The 16,568-nt window shown below is 37.0% G+C and overlaps 2 protein-coding genes across 2 annotated transcripts; both read right to left on the bottom strand.

The window, feature by feature from the left end:
• Window positions 1-861: 861 nt before the first annotated feature.
• On the bottom strand, window positions 862-5,462 carry LOC113337083 (receptor-like protein 52). Its single transcript, XM_026582771.1, has 5 exons — window positions 5,349-5,462; window positions 5,012-5,209; window positions 4,529-4,928; window positions 3,057-3,184; window positions 862-2,595 (listed from the first exon to the last, which is right to left on the bottom strand). The coding sequence occupies exons 1-5, from the start codon at window positions 5,460-5,462 to the stop codon at window positions 862-864; spliced, it is 2,574 nt and encodes an 857-aa protein (XP_026438556.1).
• A 3,862-nt stretch (window positions 5,463-9,324) lies between these two features.
• Window positions 9,325-11,334, bottom strand: LOC113337084 (receptor-like protein 52). The gene has a single exon (XM_026582772.1). The coding sequence runs from the start codon at window positions 11,332-11,334 to the stop codon at window positions 9,325-9,327; it is 2,010 nt and encodes a 669-aa protein (XP_026438557.1).
• Window positions 11,335-16,568: the final 5,234 nt, after the last annotated feature.

Here is a 16,568-nt window from a genome sequence, read left to right on the forward strand (position 1 = left end):
AATCCATTATGTGGTCGAAATTTTTTTTATTAAATATGCCAATTTATTTTTCCATCTTATAAGAATGATGGAGAAAATTATCACCAATTGGTTTATACGATCTATCAATCTCTCATATCGACAAAATAAAAAACAATTGTCATTTTAATTATCGCTAAGTCAAAATCCACTTTGTGGTTAGACGAATGGTTTTTTATAGGTGACTAGAAACCAAAATGTCAAATGATCTTCCACCAATGAGCGAAGATACCGAAAAAAAATGGTCGTAGATTTTTCAACCATGCACGTGATTAGTTACCGGATAGGTTTGCGATAACACCAAATTTTGGTGCTTACAGTTTTATAGCAACTGTGCACCATCTTTCGATGGATTTTTATTTTTTCTTTCTCTTTATAAAAAATACAGAAGAAAAGAAACCATGTCTCTTTAGAATTAATCAATAAATTTAATACAATTGCACCCAAAAATTAAAATTTGGTGCGGCGAAGATATGAAATCCATAATTCACTAGTTATATGAATGATAATTACACGTTCTCTTGATCCCTGTGTGAAATGTTAATGCCTTGGTCAAATGTTTAACATTGGCTGTTTGTATAAATGCCTGAATGAAAAATTACTATTTACTGAATTCTCTTTTACTTTCGTTGTGTACGTTTATCTTGTTATGGTCGCCATCATTCCGTATAGTGGAAAATGGATGGAGAATCAGTCCAGTAGAAATCAAATATTTTACCGTCAAGCCAACATAATTATAGATTTTTGAAGCAGAATGTACCAAATTCATTTAACAATTTACTATTAGACCTCAATATTGGAAGTTAAAACTTGAGAAGAAAAGAGATCATATTATTATTACCACTAGGAAGAGGCAAAAACTATTATCCAAACAGCAACAGAATCAATAAATCTCCAATATGGAAACCACCACCTCTCTTTCTTCATAAGCAAAATAAAGAACAGACTCCAAAATCCAACTACAAATCCCAAGGCAACAATAGCATACAACAACAAGCTGTCTTTTACATCTTCTACACCATTGGCATCCCTGGTACTATTATCTTGATCACCTTCGCAAACCTTTACTAGTGGAGATCCACACAATAAATCATTTCCAGTGAAAGCCGAACCATCCAAACTCAATGTATCAAAGTGATTTTGTTCAGGAATTCTACCACTCAGGTTATTGTAAAATAAGTTTATAACTTCGAGAAGGTCGATTGTTACCAAAGATTGTGGTATATTTCCGGACAGTTTATTAGAACTCAAATCTAAAGACTCTAACATCGACATGTTTCCAATACTTTCTGGGATGTAATCAGATAAATGATTATAGGACAAATTAAGAGAAGTAAGCACTCTTAACAAGCCAATATTTTCAGGAATATTTCCATCTAGGTTATTGCAAGATAAATCGATACTTTTCCTATCTTTATATAGTTTCTCAATTTGTATCATCACCCCTTTGATTACCATCTTCAATCCAGCATTACGATCATCATCTTTGTCGTACTCTGAATTCGTTGTTAATCCGCTGTGATACCCAAAAATTTTAGGAATATTACCCGAGAACTTGTTAAGAGATAAGTGTAATATTTTAAGATCTTGTAAATTAAAAATACTTTCAGGGATTGACCCATTGAATTTGTTTGACCTTAGAAAAAGGATCCGAAGGGTCTGGAGTGAACCAAGAGCTGATATATTACCTATGAAGTTGTTGTTGGCTAAGTTGAGAAGTCTTAACTGCTTACTCCCCATATTAGGAAGTTCCCCCGAAAATGAATTATCGTTTAGCCCAACAACAAGCAAAAATGGACAATTCGTAAATGTTTTTGGAAGTTCTCCCGTAAATTTATTTAAAAACCCAGAAATTTGAAATAGATTACCGCTAAAGCATAAATTATCTGGTAAATTTCCAGAAAGTTTGTTCTCAGACACAAAAAGATACTTAAGATTGGAATGTAAGCCAAGTTCCTGGGGAAGTACACCAGATAAGTTGTTCTGAGACAATCGAATATCATCAAGTAATGGAAGTAAAGCAATACCTGTTGGTATTTCTCCTGTTAATAGATTCGAAGACATGTATAAGTGTTTCAAATTCTTCAATTTACCAATGCCTTCCGGAATGGAACCTGTTAACTTATTATTCGAAAGGTTGAATTCTTCCATATTTAAACATTCGATTTCTCTCGGAATTTTACCAGATAATTTGTTAGCAGATAAATTCAAATACGTCAAGTTCTTTACCAAAAACAAATTCTCGGGAATTTTTCCAGTCAAATTGTTCTCCCCAAGATGCAGAAAATTCAGATTTGGAAAGTCGCCGATCCAATGCGGAATTTCGCCATATAAATTCATCTTGAACATTGACAATGTATTCAACATAATCAATTTATTTAATTCAGTCGGAATTTTTGACCGCAAAAAATCGTTAGAAGACATTAGAAGAGCTTCCAGATTTGATAAGTTTCCGATTTCTGTTGGGAAACCACCATTACATAGATTATCTGAAAGATCTAACTCCCGTAAGAACTGTAAACATCCAATTTCTGGTGGGATACCACCCTTAAATAGATTATCTGAAAGATCTAACTCCTGTAAACAGGGACGGACCCAGAAATCATCGTAGAGTAGGGCTAGAATATTAGTTGTTAATGTCGGCCACGGCAAATTTTTTTGAACAAGTTAAATAAACAATGGGTTTAAATTTGTCTATAAAATACTAGATATATGGACAAATATAAAATTAAAATCCGTCAATTTTAATTACAAAAAGTGATTGTAGAAAGAAATTTATGGTTTAGAAGAAAAATGAGAAAATATATGGATGCGATAAAGAAATTTTTATGTTTTAAACAAGATTTTTGGACTAAAAATTGATTGTACTACAACTACAAGGATTAAATATAAATAGAGGAGGGCAAATTATTAATATGGGAGGGTTAATTACTAATTATAGAAAAAATTACTTATACAAAAAGAAATTTCAACCTAAATATAGGGACGGGCTATAGCCCGGGTTAGCCCCTTACTAGGCCCGTCCCTGGTTGTCAAACCATACATAGAGTTGTTTTCTGAGAGGAGAAACCATAATGCGCATTTACAATCGTCAACCAATTGTAACCAGCTTCCGGATACTTCTTGAATGGGAATAAATGCAATTCACAAATTTTCCTGTTCAATCCTGCAGCATTTGATTTCCAACGCAACTATATTATCAGTATCACAGATATGTAGTATTAGTAGAATACAAGTAGGCTAATATGCTCATGTAGGCAGAATATTAATGACAGTTGTAGAAATAACCAAATGAAAGGCCACTCAAACACCAATCAGGTGTTACATTCAAATAGCTAAAAGAAAAGTTAGATAGATGAAAATAACATCAAGAGATTGGCATTAGCAGATGGAAAAGATAAACAAACATCATTTTTCTAACATCAAGAGATTGGCATTAGCAGAAATCCTCTTAGGGTTTTCAAGGAAGAAGAATGAGGCCCTAAAACGACTACTCTTTTGCTTACACCTCTTTTACATCGGACTGTATTGGAAGTTGGAACTAAATGGGTTATGAGGGATGGATATTGTTATGAATAGGGGAGAAATTCTTATTCATGTGGGCATAAAATTAAATGTATAAGCCTAAACTTGGTGTTCAAGATATGGAAACCCTAAACTTAAACACGAAGGACATCTTAGTAAATAAATTTGGTTAAGTCATTAAAAACATATCAGGAAAACTCAAAAGAAAAAAACCTGAAATTTCATAAGCATGTAAAGACTCAGACAGTGTTGGACACACATATGCTGTCTCGTTAAAACCTTGATATGGAAAACCCAGTGGGACAAAACCTTAACGATGCAACCGATCTTTATTCACGTGAGGAATGCCACTCTCTTGCTGTTTAACTATGCTGATTTGTATCACAAAACGAGGCCAAGAGATTTATTTTGAGTGTCTATAAGCGTGTAATAACATCTTCACATCAATATGTCATTTCAGATTTAACGTCTAATATCCTTCAAACCTTGTGCTAAATTTTTCTTATGATCGTGCATTTCAATTATGTAAAATTTTGCTGACTGCGCCTGCTTATTTTAGTCGGTAATCTAGCATGGGATCCAAGTTTAATTATGAACCAACATAATTCTGAGTCTTCAATGTAGAATCTGGTAATCCCTCATAACTACTTGGATGGATTTAATGTCATTCCTCAACTCTGGGCTTAGCCTTTAGATAAGTTGCTCGAAACTCTGCATGAATTGATAAAGTCTTAACTAAAACTTCTTTGGAAATGAGCATACATACTTCCATAGAGTTAACACTAGGAATAGATAAAATCCAACCTAAATGAGCTTCAAAAAGACTTACAATAGTATCAGACTTGACAAAAAGAGGAGACTACATGTATAATTATAATCAGTTATTTCAGAAAATGATTGGTTATTTTATAAGCAACAGAATCAACGAATCTCCAATACTAAGACCACCATTTTTTCCTTTTTATAAGCAAAATAATAAACAAACCCCAAAATCCAAATCCAACACCAATTGCAACAACACCATAGATCAGTAATTTCTCTTTTGCTTCTTCTTGATTGTCTTCGTCAACTTCGTCTAAAGGATTGGTATTACGGTGATCATCCTCACATTCATTCTCTGTAGGAAATCCACATAATAAATTGTTCCCGACAAAAGCAGAACCATCCAAACTTAATATATCAAAATGTATTTTTCTTGGAATCTTTCCACTCAAGTTGTTGTAAGATAAGTCAAGAACCCCAAGAGAGTCGATTGTTGTCAAAGATTGTGGGATATCATTGGAGAAACGATTATGCGACAAATTAAGCGAGAAAATTGTTGATAATAATCCAATCTGTCTAGGAATATTTCCTTCAAATTGTTGCATGATAAATCGATCGCAGAGCTGTTGTCGTATATATTCTTAATTTTCATGTTCATCCCTTTGTTTGTTATCTGCAATCTAACACCACCATACTCAACTCTTACCATCAACCGTGCAATTACCATCTCCAGATGAATGTTAACATCGTCTGACTTGCTTATTAATCTCCTCCGGTTTCCTATATTCTTCGGAATATGGCCTGAGAAGTTGTTGAGCGATAAATCTAATATTTGCAGTTTTTGTAAATCAAAAATGTCATCCGGAATTGAACCACTCAACTTATTTGACCTTATTGAAAGGATCTGAAGAGAAAGAAGATTCGGACCAGGACAGGAGATTCACAGTAATAACAAGTTAATTCTGCCCACACTTTTGCAGTCCGAGGTGGAAGATCCGGCTTTTTCCTCCTGTTGGATGGTATTACTTGGAAAAAACAGGTACTTGAGAGGAGATATCATAATGCTCATTGATTGAACTGAAAGTAAGTTCAGTTCTCTTCTTCCATCCACCAGATTCCCATACAAAACAGCTTTTAGATCCATAAGAAGAAGCCATTATTTGTGGACTTTGTTGTTTCCTTCCCACTGATTGATTAAATAAGCTGATCTTTAGCTCCTTTTGTTCAGCAGACTCAAAAACCTTTTTGTTCCTTTTTGTTCCTTATAGCGAAAAAGATAAGAGATTTAAATACAAGAAGAAAACTTAATTCCCCTTGATTCGAGTTCAGATCTAAGAAGAAGAAAAAGTAGAAGGGCGGCTAGAAACCCTCTTCTTAGAGCAACTGCAATGGTGCGATCAAACCCAAAGATCAAAGAGTAAAAAAAAAAAAAAATTTGGGTTTAGTCTGTCGTGTTACGCAGTGGTAGACGACTAAATTTGGTGGAGCGGAGGTATAAAATCTGCCCGATGAAACGAGATCGAATAAAAAAAAAATTATGGGGCGGAGGTATAAAATCCGCCCCACTAAAGAGGATTTTTTTTTTGTATGGGGCGGAGGTTTTTGAGTCCGCCCCACTCAAAACAAATTATAAACAAATTATGGGTCGAGGCATCAGCTCTCAGACACATCCGAGACCACGATATCTTTAAATTTCTATTTGAGAGCATCATACGTCGCTTTGGAATCCCGGTTGCTATTGTCTCAAATAATGGAGCACAATTCCGAGGAAGAAACATTGATACCATCTTTAATTGCTTCAAGATAAGAAAGAACAAATCCACCCCCATCTACCCTGAAAGCAATGGTCAGGCCGAGGCCACTAACACGACCATTGCAAACATGCTGAAAAAGAAGCTAGATGGACATGGGGCAATCTGGTGCGAACAATTACATAATGTTTTATGGGTCTGTCGGACCACTCGAAGGGGAGGCCACAGGAATGACTCCTTCGCATTAACATATGGAGCAGAAGCAATCATACTAACCAAGGCAATGATCCCAACCACAAAAACTGAATCATGGGAAAATAACTTGACCTCAGATATGATACTTGTCAAGCTAGATGACCTCGAAGAAAATCGAGAAATGGCTTTACAGAGGATAGAAAATTATCATCGGTGACTCGCCCGAGAATATAACAAGCATTTCCACAAAAGACACTTCAATCAAGGCGATAAAGTCTGGCACGAAATCCCACTATACCAACGAGAATCGGGAAAATTCGCAGCTGTATGGGAAGGGCCACTTACAATCCCCAACAAAGCAGGGGATGGAGCATACAAATTTCTCAAAGCTAATGGATAAGAACTCGAACTCCCCTGGAATGTAAAATAAATCAAGCAGTACCATGAATGAGTCCATCACATACATGACTCGCAAAGGGACCTGGATTCCTATTTGTAAAGGTCAAGAAACCTTATCAACGTGTACTAAGGGCTTATAAAACCCTGTTTTGAGAATAATAAAATTTCTTTTATATGATCTTAATTTTTCGTTGTTTTTTATGTTTACTCTTATTATTATTATTATTATTTTTTATGACCTAGCGTAATGCCATCACGATCACGATATCAGATGATGTCCTCCCATAATAGGAGATATCCAGAATTGGGACACTTACTATTGGCTAAGGAAATAATTACCCAACCGAGGTATCGCCCTCCAAGAAAAAGGTTAACAATCAAGTGATTCAAACATCTGGTTACTTAACCTAGGGGCAAAGCGTAACCTATACAAGACACTATTAAAACTTTAGCCCACTAAGGCACGAATTTAAGACAAGAAGGGGGAAACTCGCCACACTCGGATTCTTCCCTATAAGATATGCCTTTTCCATCCAAGGAACTGATCACTCCTTGGCCTTGGCACCCTTGATCGGATCGACAGTAGGCACAAAAACAACCCTCGGAGTCATCAACACATAAATATCACATACTAAAATGTTAAGGCTACGACGCTTATTACTTCAAAATTGTATTGATCACCTCCCACGTTGAGGACTTTAAAACATATTTTCATTAGAATAAGTATTTCCTAAAAATTCATACATGGTCTCGCAACGAGCATAAGTATTTCCTAAAAATTACAACGTTGGCATCAAACATAGCCCGAGACACATAATACTAAGGTACAAAACGCGGGCGAGATTCGGACGGGATCGGAGAAGTCGCACTACCAACAGTAATAGTAGATCCATGCACTAGGCTGGGGCATACACGATTTCGATCTCGGATAACCAAATTCGCAACAAGTAGGAGCAATTTCGAATAACACTTCATCATCATCCATAAATACAACTGTCTTTCCCTGTTATCTTAAAATCGGTGTAAGCATACCAACACCGCCCCCTAAAAACATTGGGTGGCCAAAAACCGTCCTGCGCTGCGACGCACGGGTGCTCTCAGAAGCTGACCTATAAAATAGGGGCAAGGTATATATACCTTAAAACATTAAAATAATATTTTATACCTCAGCATCCTCGGCAGCTCGGACGAGTCGTATTCACCACATATAAAAAGAAGCAACGACTCATACAAACCATGGCACAAGATTCAACCACAAATCAGAGATCCTTGAAGGACACATCTCACAGCAGGTTAGCCAAAAACGCGATGAACCCCCATCACCTATCAAACAACAACCCATGCAATGATGAAAAGTGTTTATAAGCTAAACCACGCGAGGAAACACATAGCGGAAAGTGTTCCAAGCTAAACCGTGCGAGGAAACACATGGCAGAAAGCGTTTCTTACATTTGATGAAGGATCAAAAGAGGCGTGGATGAAAGTACATCTTGTCAGAAGACTCGGGCGATCCATATTACAACCCGAAGTTGGTACCAAAGGACAATGTGATAGAGCATTAGGCGAGATAACTCGAAAGCAGACCGTGCAAGGCGCCAACAAGGGAAGACATAGATTTTGTCCGAGGAAACATAAATATGTACATCGGACCCAATAACTCGGCGAGATCATACCACATGTTCACGAGTCCATTCTGTCTATAAATACCGGTCCATGTAGAAGGAAATGAACATGTAATCTTAGATGGTCTTTCTACATAGAATTATAGAGAGAGATTTAGAGAAAAAGAGAGTAAGAAGTCTAAGTGATATTTGTAACTCTTCTAAGGGTAAGATCTTTGATAATAAGAAAAGATAATTTCTTCTCTATGGATGTAGGTCTACAAGGCCGAACCACATTATATGCTTGTGTTCATCTTTATTTTGAATCATTTTACATCTTGTTCATATTTGATCTTGAATGTTAGTATCTTCTTAGTCGTTAGATTTACTTGGGTGTAGTCATCATAAAATATGCAACTACATTTGCACTGCATCAGCGACTTGAATCCATTCAATGAATGGTTGAAATTTGATAGTAACCCAAAAGGTCATCAATCAATTAGTATTTTAGTACCGCTTTCGAGTTACTCCATTCAATCAGTTTCGGTCACCACTCAAAGATTTTACCATTGTACTACAATGACACCGGATAACTAAATGGTTAAAATTTGTTAAAAATCTTTGTCAACCTAATTTTGAAAATCTGTTTGGAAGGTGAGGGTTTTTTGAAGTTATAAATTTCATGACTACAGAAAAATCGGACGACATGGAACGTAACAATTTTCAGTATTGAAGTTGGTCTCTGATACGCCTGTTAAACCTAGCATTTTGAAGCAAATTATTATATGCAAGACTAAGTTTTTGAAGATTCGAAAGTTGGTCTCCGATACGCCTGTTAAACCTAGCATTTTAAACAAAATTGAATTAATTTTGAGATGAGTCACCGTACTGCTGGCTTACTTAAAAAACTTTCACAGTAGTTGAAGAAGCAGATGGGCATACTCTCAAGTTTCAACCAATTGTCATATACTAGCTAGGTATCTAGAATCATCGAGTTTGTTTTATTTATTTACTGTTAACAACAATCCGATACTGAAAAGTTACAATCACAGAAAAAGAGTGCAGTTCTACAATCAATTGTTATGAACATAATTTGCTATTCTAACTGCAACAGAATTAACAGATCTCCGGTATGGAAACCACAATTTCTCTTTCTCCACAAGTAAAAAAAAGAAAAAACCCCAAAATCCAACTCCAAACCCCAAAGCAATAACAGCATACAAAATGAATTTCTCGTTTACATCCTCTCTATCGTCTTCATCTGTATCATTTGTAGGATTTGCATCATTGATACTAGTATTGTGATCACCTGCGCAAAGTTTCTTTATAGGATCTCCACACAATAATTTGTTACCTGAAAACGCGGAACCATCCACACTCAGGGTATCAAAATGAGCTCCTCTTGGAATCCTTCCGCTTAACTCATTGTAAGAAAGGTTTAAAACCGCAATAGTGTCGATAGTTGTCAAAGATTGTGGAATATGTCCTGACAGTCTATTAGAACTTAAGTCCAACGACTCTAGCGAAGACAAGTTCCCTATACTTTCTGGTATATCATTTGTGAGATGATTATGTGACAAGTTAAGTGAATAAAGTTGTTTTAGTAATCCTATATCCTCCGGAATGTTTCCCCCAAGAAAGTTGCACGATAAGTCGAGTGTTGAACTGTAGTTGTACTGATTCTTAATTTGTATCATGATCCCGTTTGTTACAAATTGAATTCCAAAACCACTCGTAGGCGCTGCATTATTTATAAATCCACTCAAATTTCCTAATCCGTTAGGAATATGACCGGAGAGATTGTTTAGTGATAGGTCTAATATTTGGAGGTCTTGCAAATGAATAATATTTTCTGGTATTGACCCACTGAATTTGTTTGACCTTATAGAAAGGATCTGGAGAGAACCAAGACCCGTTGGTATACTCCCTCCAAAGTTGTTATCTGCTAAATTGAGAATTATTAAATTCGAACTCAACTCCTCTGGAAGTTCCCCGAAAAACATATTATCGTTTATTAATACAACCGCTAAATTCAGATTTGACCAAAAACCTGCTGGAATCTCACCACTTAACATGTTACTGTAAAGTGTAACTTCCGACAAACTAGAACAATTTGCAAATGTTTTTGATAATTTTCCAGTAAAATTATTTGAAAACCCACTAATCACGGAGAATTCACCACCAAAACATAAATTTTCTGGTAGATTTCCTGAGAGTTTGTTCTCCGACACATCAAAATAGTTAAGCTTAGAATGCAAACCTAGTTCTTTGGGCAGTTTACCTGATAAGTTGTTTCGGCATAATCGAAATGCAAACAGTGATGGAAGTGAACCGATACTAGCAGGAATTTCTCCAGTTAATTGATTGGAACACAAATCTAAACTTGTTAAACTTTTCAACTTACCAATACCTTTAGGAATGGAACCCGTTATCAAGTTCATCGAAAGATCAAGAGTTTCCATATTCAAGCACTCGATTTTTTTAGGAATTTCACCGGATAATTTGTTATCATTTAGAATCATATCTGTTAAGTTCTTTAACGAAAACAAATTCTCCGGAATTTTCCCGCTCAAATTGTTATTCCCAAGTTGCAGAAAATTCAGACTTGAAAAATGACCAAACCAATCGGGAATTTCCCCATATAACTTTGTATGATCCATAGAAATAGACTTCAAATTTATCAATTTACTGAATTCATTCGGAATTTTTGACGCCAAAAACTCATTAGAAGATATGTAAAGAGTTTCAAGATTTGACAAGTTTCCGATTTCTGGCGGGAGACTACCATTCAAAAGATTTTTGCTAAGATCTAATTTCTGTAAAAACTGAAAGTTTCCAATTGAAGAAGGAAGAACACCGGAGAAATTATTATACCCCAGATCAAGTTCCTGAAGACTCGAGAGTCTATTGATTTCATCTGGAACTTTACCGGCACAGTAATTCATAGAAAGATCCAAGTATTGAAGCTTTGAACAATTCAAGATAGAAATTGGGAACTCCAGAATATGATTCCGAGAAAGATCAATTTCTATTAAATTTTTCAAATCACAAATAATATTTGGAACTTTTTCGGTAATGTTCATATCTGAAAGTAAAATTCTAAAAACAAAACCATGCGTATCACATTTAATACCTTCCCAATTGCAGTTATGAGACTTGTCTGAACTCCACGATTTCGATAAATCTGGATATCCAAATTGTTTCTCGAGTTTTAGAAGGATACTATTAGATTTTAGGAGACAGAGTTTAATGAATTCACAACTGTGAATATTTTGTTTATTCTTATTGATATATATAGTGAATTAGATTACATAGGAATTAACTAAGAAGTTACAACAAATAGAGATATTCTAGGAATATGACTATATTTACGTAAGACTAAAACTAGGAAAGAACTAGTAAACTGGGAAACCTAGTAGACTACAGATATATCGCTAACACCCCCCCTCAAGTTGGAGGAGTCGATCCACATCGAATACCCAACTTGCTAACCAAATGCTGAAATTGCTTGACACCTAAAGGTTTTGTGAATAAATCTGCAAGCTGTTCAGAAGACTGTAGATGTTGTGGTTTGATTAAGCCGTTGAGCAGTTTTTCGCGGACAAAATAACAATCAATTTCGATGTGCTTCGTCCGCTCGTGGAACACTGGATTTTGAGCAATGTGAATAGCTGCTTGACTGTCACAGGAAACAATTATTGGAAGAATGCAAGGAATTCTTAAATCCTGAAACAAATAACGAAGCCATTGTAGTTCTGCAGTTAAATGTGCAAGGGCCCGATATTCAGCCTCAGCAGAGGAACGAGCAACAGTTGGTTGCTTTTTAGATTTCCAGGAAACTGGGCTGTTACCTATAGTAACAAGATAGCCAGTAGTGGATCGTCGGGTCATTGGACATCCTGCCCAATCAGAGTCGGTATATCCTTTGAGTATCAAAGGAGTGGAAGAGGCCAAAAAAATTCCATGACCAATAGTACCTTTAAGGTATCGTAAAACATGATTAGCAGCATCCAGATGAGAAGAATGGGGACGTTGCATAAATTGACTTAAATAATTCACTGCATAAGTGATATCCGGTCGTGTGACTGTAAGATATAATAGACGACCAATTAAGCGCCGATAAATACTAGGATCTGGCAAAGGTGTACCAGCCTCGGATGTCAATTTCAGGTGCGTATCCATAGGGAACGAAGAGGTGCGCGATCCAGTGAGTCCAGAATCCTTTAGGATATCCAGAATGTACTTCCTTTGACAGAGGAAAATTCCTTTGGAAGAACGAGAAACTTCTATGCCCAAGAAGTATTGTAATTTTCCTAAATCTTTGATTGAGAAATAGGACGCAAGTCTTGATTTGAGAGAAGTGATGAAAATATTATCAGTACCAGTGATAATTATATCATCTACATAAATAAGGACAAAAATGGATGTGTTGCCTTTATGATATGTGAAGAGAGAATTATCACATAATGATTTTTGAAAACCTTCAGCAAGTAACACCGAAGAAAATTTGGCAAACCATTGCCTAGAAGCTTGCTTCAGCCCATATAAAGATTTTTTTAATCGAAGAACTTTGGAGTGGCCCTCAGAACCTAAACCAGGTGGTAATTTCATGTAAATTTCTTCATCAAGATCTCCTTGGAGAAACGCATTATTGACATCAAGTTGATGGAGAGACCAGCCTCGAATGGCAGCAATGGATAATAGCACACGCATTGTGACGAGTTTAGCAACAGGAGCAAAAGTATCATAAAAATCAATTCCTTCTTGTTGGGTATATCCTTTTGCCACTAAGCGAGCTTTATATCGTTCTATTGAACCATCTGCATTAAATTTAATTTTAAACACCCATTTACAGCCTATTGCCACTTTACCCGGTGGAAGATCAACCTGAATCCAAGTGTCATTGGCTTGTAGAGTAAGAATTTCTTTGGCCATAGCTGCTCTCCATTTAGGGCATAGCTTGGCCTGTGAGTATGTTTTGGGTTCCTCCGTAAGAATTACATTAGCGAGGAAAGCTTTATGAGTAGGAGAAAATTTATCAAATGACAAATATTCAGTCATTGGATAAACTGAAGTGGAATTGCATTTTGGAATAGTGCAGTGATAATCCTTCAAGTACGAAGGAGCGGACTTTGTGCGAATTGGCCGTGATGATGATATATCCGTAGCAGGGGAAAGGTCAGAAGAATTATTTCCAGTTTGCAAACGAGAGGATGTCATCTCGGCATTAGTGAAGATAGGCCGAGGATTTATAGAAGAATCCTGTGCCATTGGGACAGGTGACGGCGGTGAAATAACAGATTTTTGTGTAGAGTTATCTCCATGTGGAAGTAAAATGGAGTCATAGAAAGCAATATCAGAGTCGCGATCATGGGGAGTGATAGTTGATTGCGGAAGAGAACTGATATCATGAAATGGAAAAATAGTTTCATGAAATACAACATCTCTGGATGTGTAAATTGTCTTGGATTCAAGGTCATATATTTTATAGCCTTTCTGATTATAAGGATAGCCAACAAAAATGCCCGATCTAGCACGAGCGTCAAATTTGTGAGATGGACGTGGGTTGCGTCCAAAACAAAGACAACCAAAAATCCGTAAATGAGAATAAGACGGTAAGGTGGATAATAACATTTCATGAGGAGATTTATGTGATAAAACTGGGGTTGGCATTTTGTTGATTAAATATGCCGCAGTTAATATGCATTCACCCCAAAAATTCAAAGGAACATTAGACTGAAAACGTAAGGCACGAGCTACATTGAGAAGATGTCTATGTTTACGTTCGACAATGCCATTTTGTTGGGGCGTGTAGACACAACTTGTTTGATGCAAAATACCATTCTGATGAAACCAAGATTGTAGTGTTTTAGATTTAAATTCAGAACCATTATCCGAACGAAAAGTTTGAAGTTGAGGAATGAATTTAGTATGATTCCCAGAAGTTATGGTAGCAATCTTGTGTCCATATTGTCGGATTCCAAATTGGAAAAAATTTTGTAGACATGTGAGAGTCTCGGATTTTACAACCATGAGATAAACCCAAGTGCATCGAGTGTAATCATCAACTAAAGTGAGAAAATATCTGGCACCCGTAGAAGATGCTACGGAAAATGGCCCCCAAATATCAGCATGAATTAGCTGGAAAGCATAAGAAGATGTGGAACTACTTTTATTAAATGGTAACCTTGTTTGTTTAGACAAGGGACACACAATACAAGAGTGAGTATTTTTAGAATCAATGCAATCAAAAGTACGAGATAAGAAACGAAAACAATCCTCGCTGGGATGGCCTAATCGGCAATGCCATATATCCATTGGCTTCTTATTTGCAATAAAAGAGAAAACAGAAGGCCGTAAGCTAAAATGATATAGGCCCGCAATGCGCCTACTCCATCCAATCTCCTTGTTCGTTTGAAGGTCCTGGAAGACACATGAGTCATGAGAAAATTTAATACAACACTTGGTTGTTTTGGTTAGTTGACTAACCGATATGAGATTGAATTTAAAACTGGGAACATGAAGAACATCAATTAATTTGATTGCTGGGGATAAATCAATATTTCCAATATGGCTCACAGAGGTAAACGATCCATCTGGCAATTGTACTTCAATTGGTTTATCAACCACCTCATAAGTGGTGAAAGATGATATAGAAGAGCATATATGGTGCGTAGCACCACTGTCGACAATCCAGGTAGACAAAGAACAAGTAAATACATATGGGAAGGAAGGCAACAGGGCAGTAGAGACCGTACCTGCACAGGTTGCTGCTGGAGAAGACACATCACTGTTGTTGTTCGGGTGCAGTAGGTGAAGCAGCTGAGCGTACTGCTCAGGAGTGATCGATGGGGCCATTGGAGCAGCAGGTACAGCAACGAAGGCTAGAGCATTGGGAGCAGCAGTGTGGACAGCAGCAGCAACGTGAGAGTTGTGGGCAGCAGCGTTGGAAGAGCCATTGGGATAGCCGTGAAGCTTCCAACAGACCTGGCGTGTGTGACCATGTCGATTACAGTGATCACAAAAGGGTCGAGGTCGTTTGTTGCCATAGGATGGATTCCCAGGGACTGGACGGAAGTGCGAGGAATGACGCTGTGGTCTTGCGTATGTGTGAGAAGCATTCAAAGCAGCCGATTCAATTAGTGGAACAGCAGCGGAATTTATTCCTTGTTGCTCTTCTTCTTGGCGTACGAGGTTGTACAACTTAGCAGCCGATGGCAATGGTTCAGTGACTAGGAGTTGGCTTCGCAAGGCAGAGAATCGATCTTGAAGCCCCTGTAAAAACTCCATAGCACGATCTTGATTATGGTGTTCAATAATAGACTTACCAGCATGGCAAATACATGGTGTTGGAGGCCGAAAAGAATCCAATTGATCCCAAAGAGTTTTGAGCTGGGTGTAGTATTGAGCAACCGAATGATGCTCCAGTTTCAAGGTGGAAATCGATTGCTTGATTGTATATAATTTTGTGGCATTGGACTGAGCAAAACGACTCTTCAAGTCCATCCACATCTCATGAGCAGTGTCGAAGGACATTACACTACGACCAATTTCTGGTTCACAGGAATTACAAACCCAACTGCCAACAAGATCATCACAGCGTTGCCAGTACGGTATATCAGCTGGAATGTCTGGCTTAACAATTGTGCCATCGATGTATCCTAGTTTGGCCTTGGCACTCAAAGCCTTACGGAAACCACGAACCCAAGTGGCATAGTTTTCACTTGTGAGAACTGGTTGATAGAGAATAGTAGTAGGATTGTCTGCCGGATGAACATAGTAAGGGCTAGAAGGATGAAGGTGAGGGTTAGAATCAACAATACCAGTGTTTGTGCTGTTGGTGTTTACAGTTGGATCAGAGATATCACCCATTGGAAGCGATGAAGAGAGAAAATCAATTGCTGTTATTGAAGCAAGATTGGCTTGGATGACAGCTGATGCCGGGAGAGTCTTAGCCCTGGAGAAGAAATTTCACGGCAGTTGTGAAGAGAACTTGTTGCTGGAAAGAAAAAAACTCGTTTTTTTTCTTTTTTTTTTTTTTTTGTTTTGAGAGAAATACCTAGCACGAAGATACCATATTAGATTTTAGGAGACAGAGTTTAATGAATTCACAACTGTGAATATTTTGTTTATTCTTATTGATATATATAGTGAATTAGATTACATAGGAATTAACTAAGAAGTTACAACAAATAGAGATATTCTAGGAATATGACTATATTTACGTAAGACTAAAACTAGGAAAGAACTAGTAAACTGGGAAACCTAGTAGACTACATATATATATATCGCTAACAGATACCTCGTTCTTCATCAT

This window comes from Papaver somniferum, unplaced genomic scaffold, assembly GCF_003573695.1.
Source record: "Papaver somniferum cultivar HN1 unplaced genomic scaffold, ASM357369v1 unplaced-scaffold_158, whole genome shotgun sequence".
NCBI lineage: Eukaryota > Viridiplantae > Streptophyta > Magnoliopsida > Ranunculales > Papaveraceae > Papaver > Papaver somniferum.

Excerpts from the sequence above, each read along its gene's own strand:
- LOC113337083 (XM_026582771.1), bottom strand. The coding sequence starts at position 5,462 with ATGGCTTCTTCTTATGGATCTAAAAGCTGTTTTGTATGGGAATCTGGT. Across the intron at positions 5,210-5,348 it reads ATTATGATATCTCCTCTCAA|ATCCTTTCAATAAGGTCAAA; the intron begins GTACCTGTTTTT and ends CTTTCTCTTCAG. Across the intron at positions 3,185-4,528 it reads TGTTGGATTTGGATTTTGGG|GATTGAACAGGAAAATTTGT; the intron begins GTTTGTTTATTA and ends CAAATGCTGCAG.
- LOC113337084 (XM_026582772.1), bottom strand. The coding sequence starts at position 11,334 with ATGAACATTACCGAAAAAGTTCCAAATATTATTTGTGATTTGAAAAAT.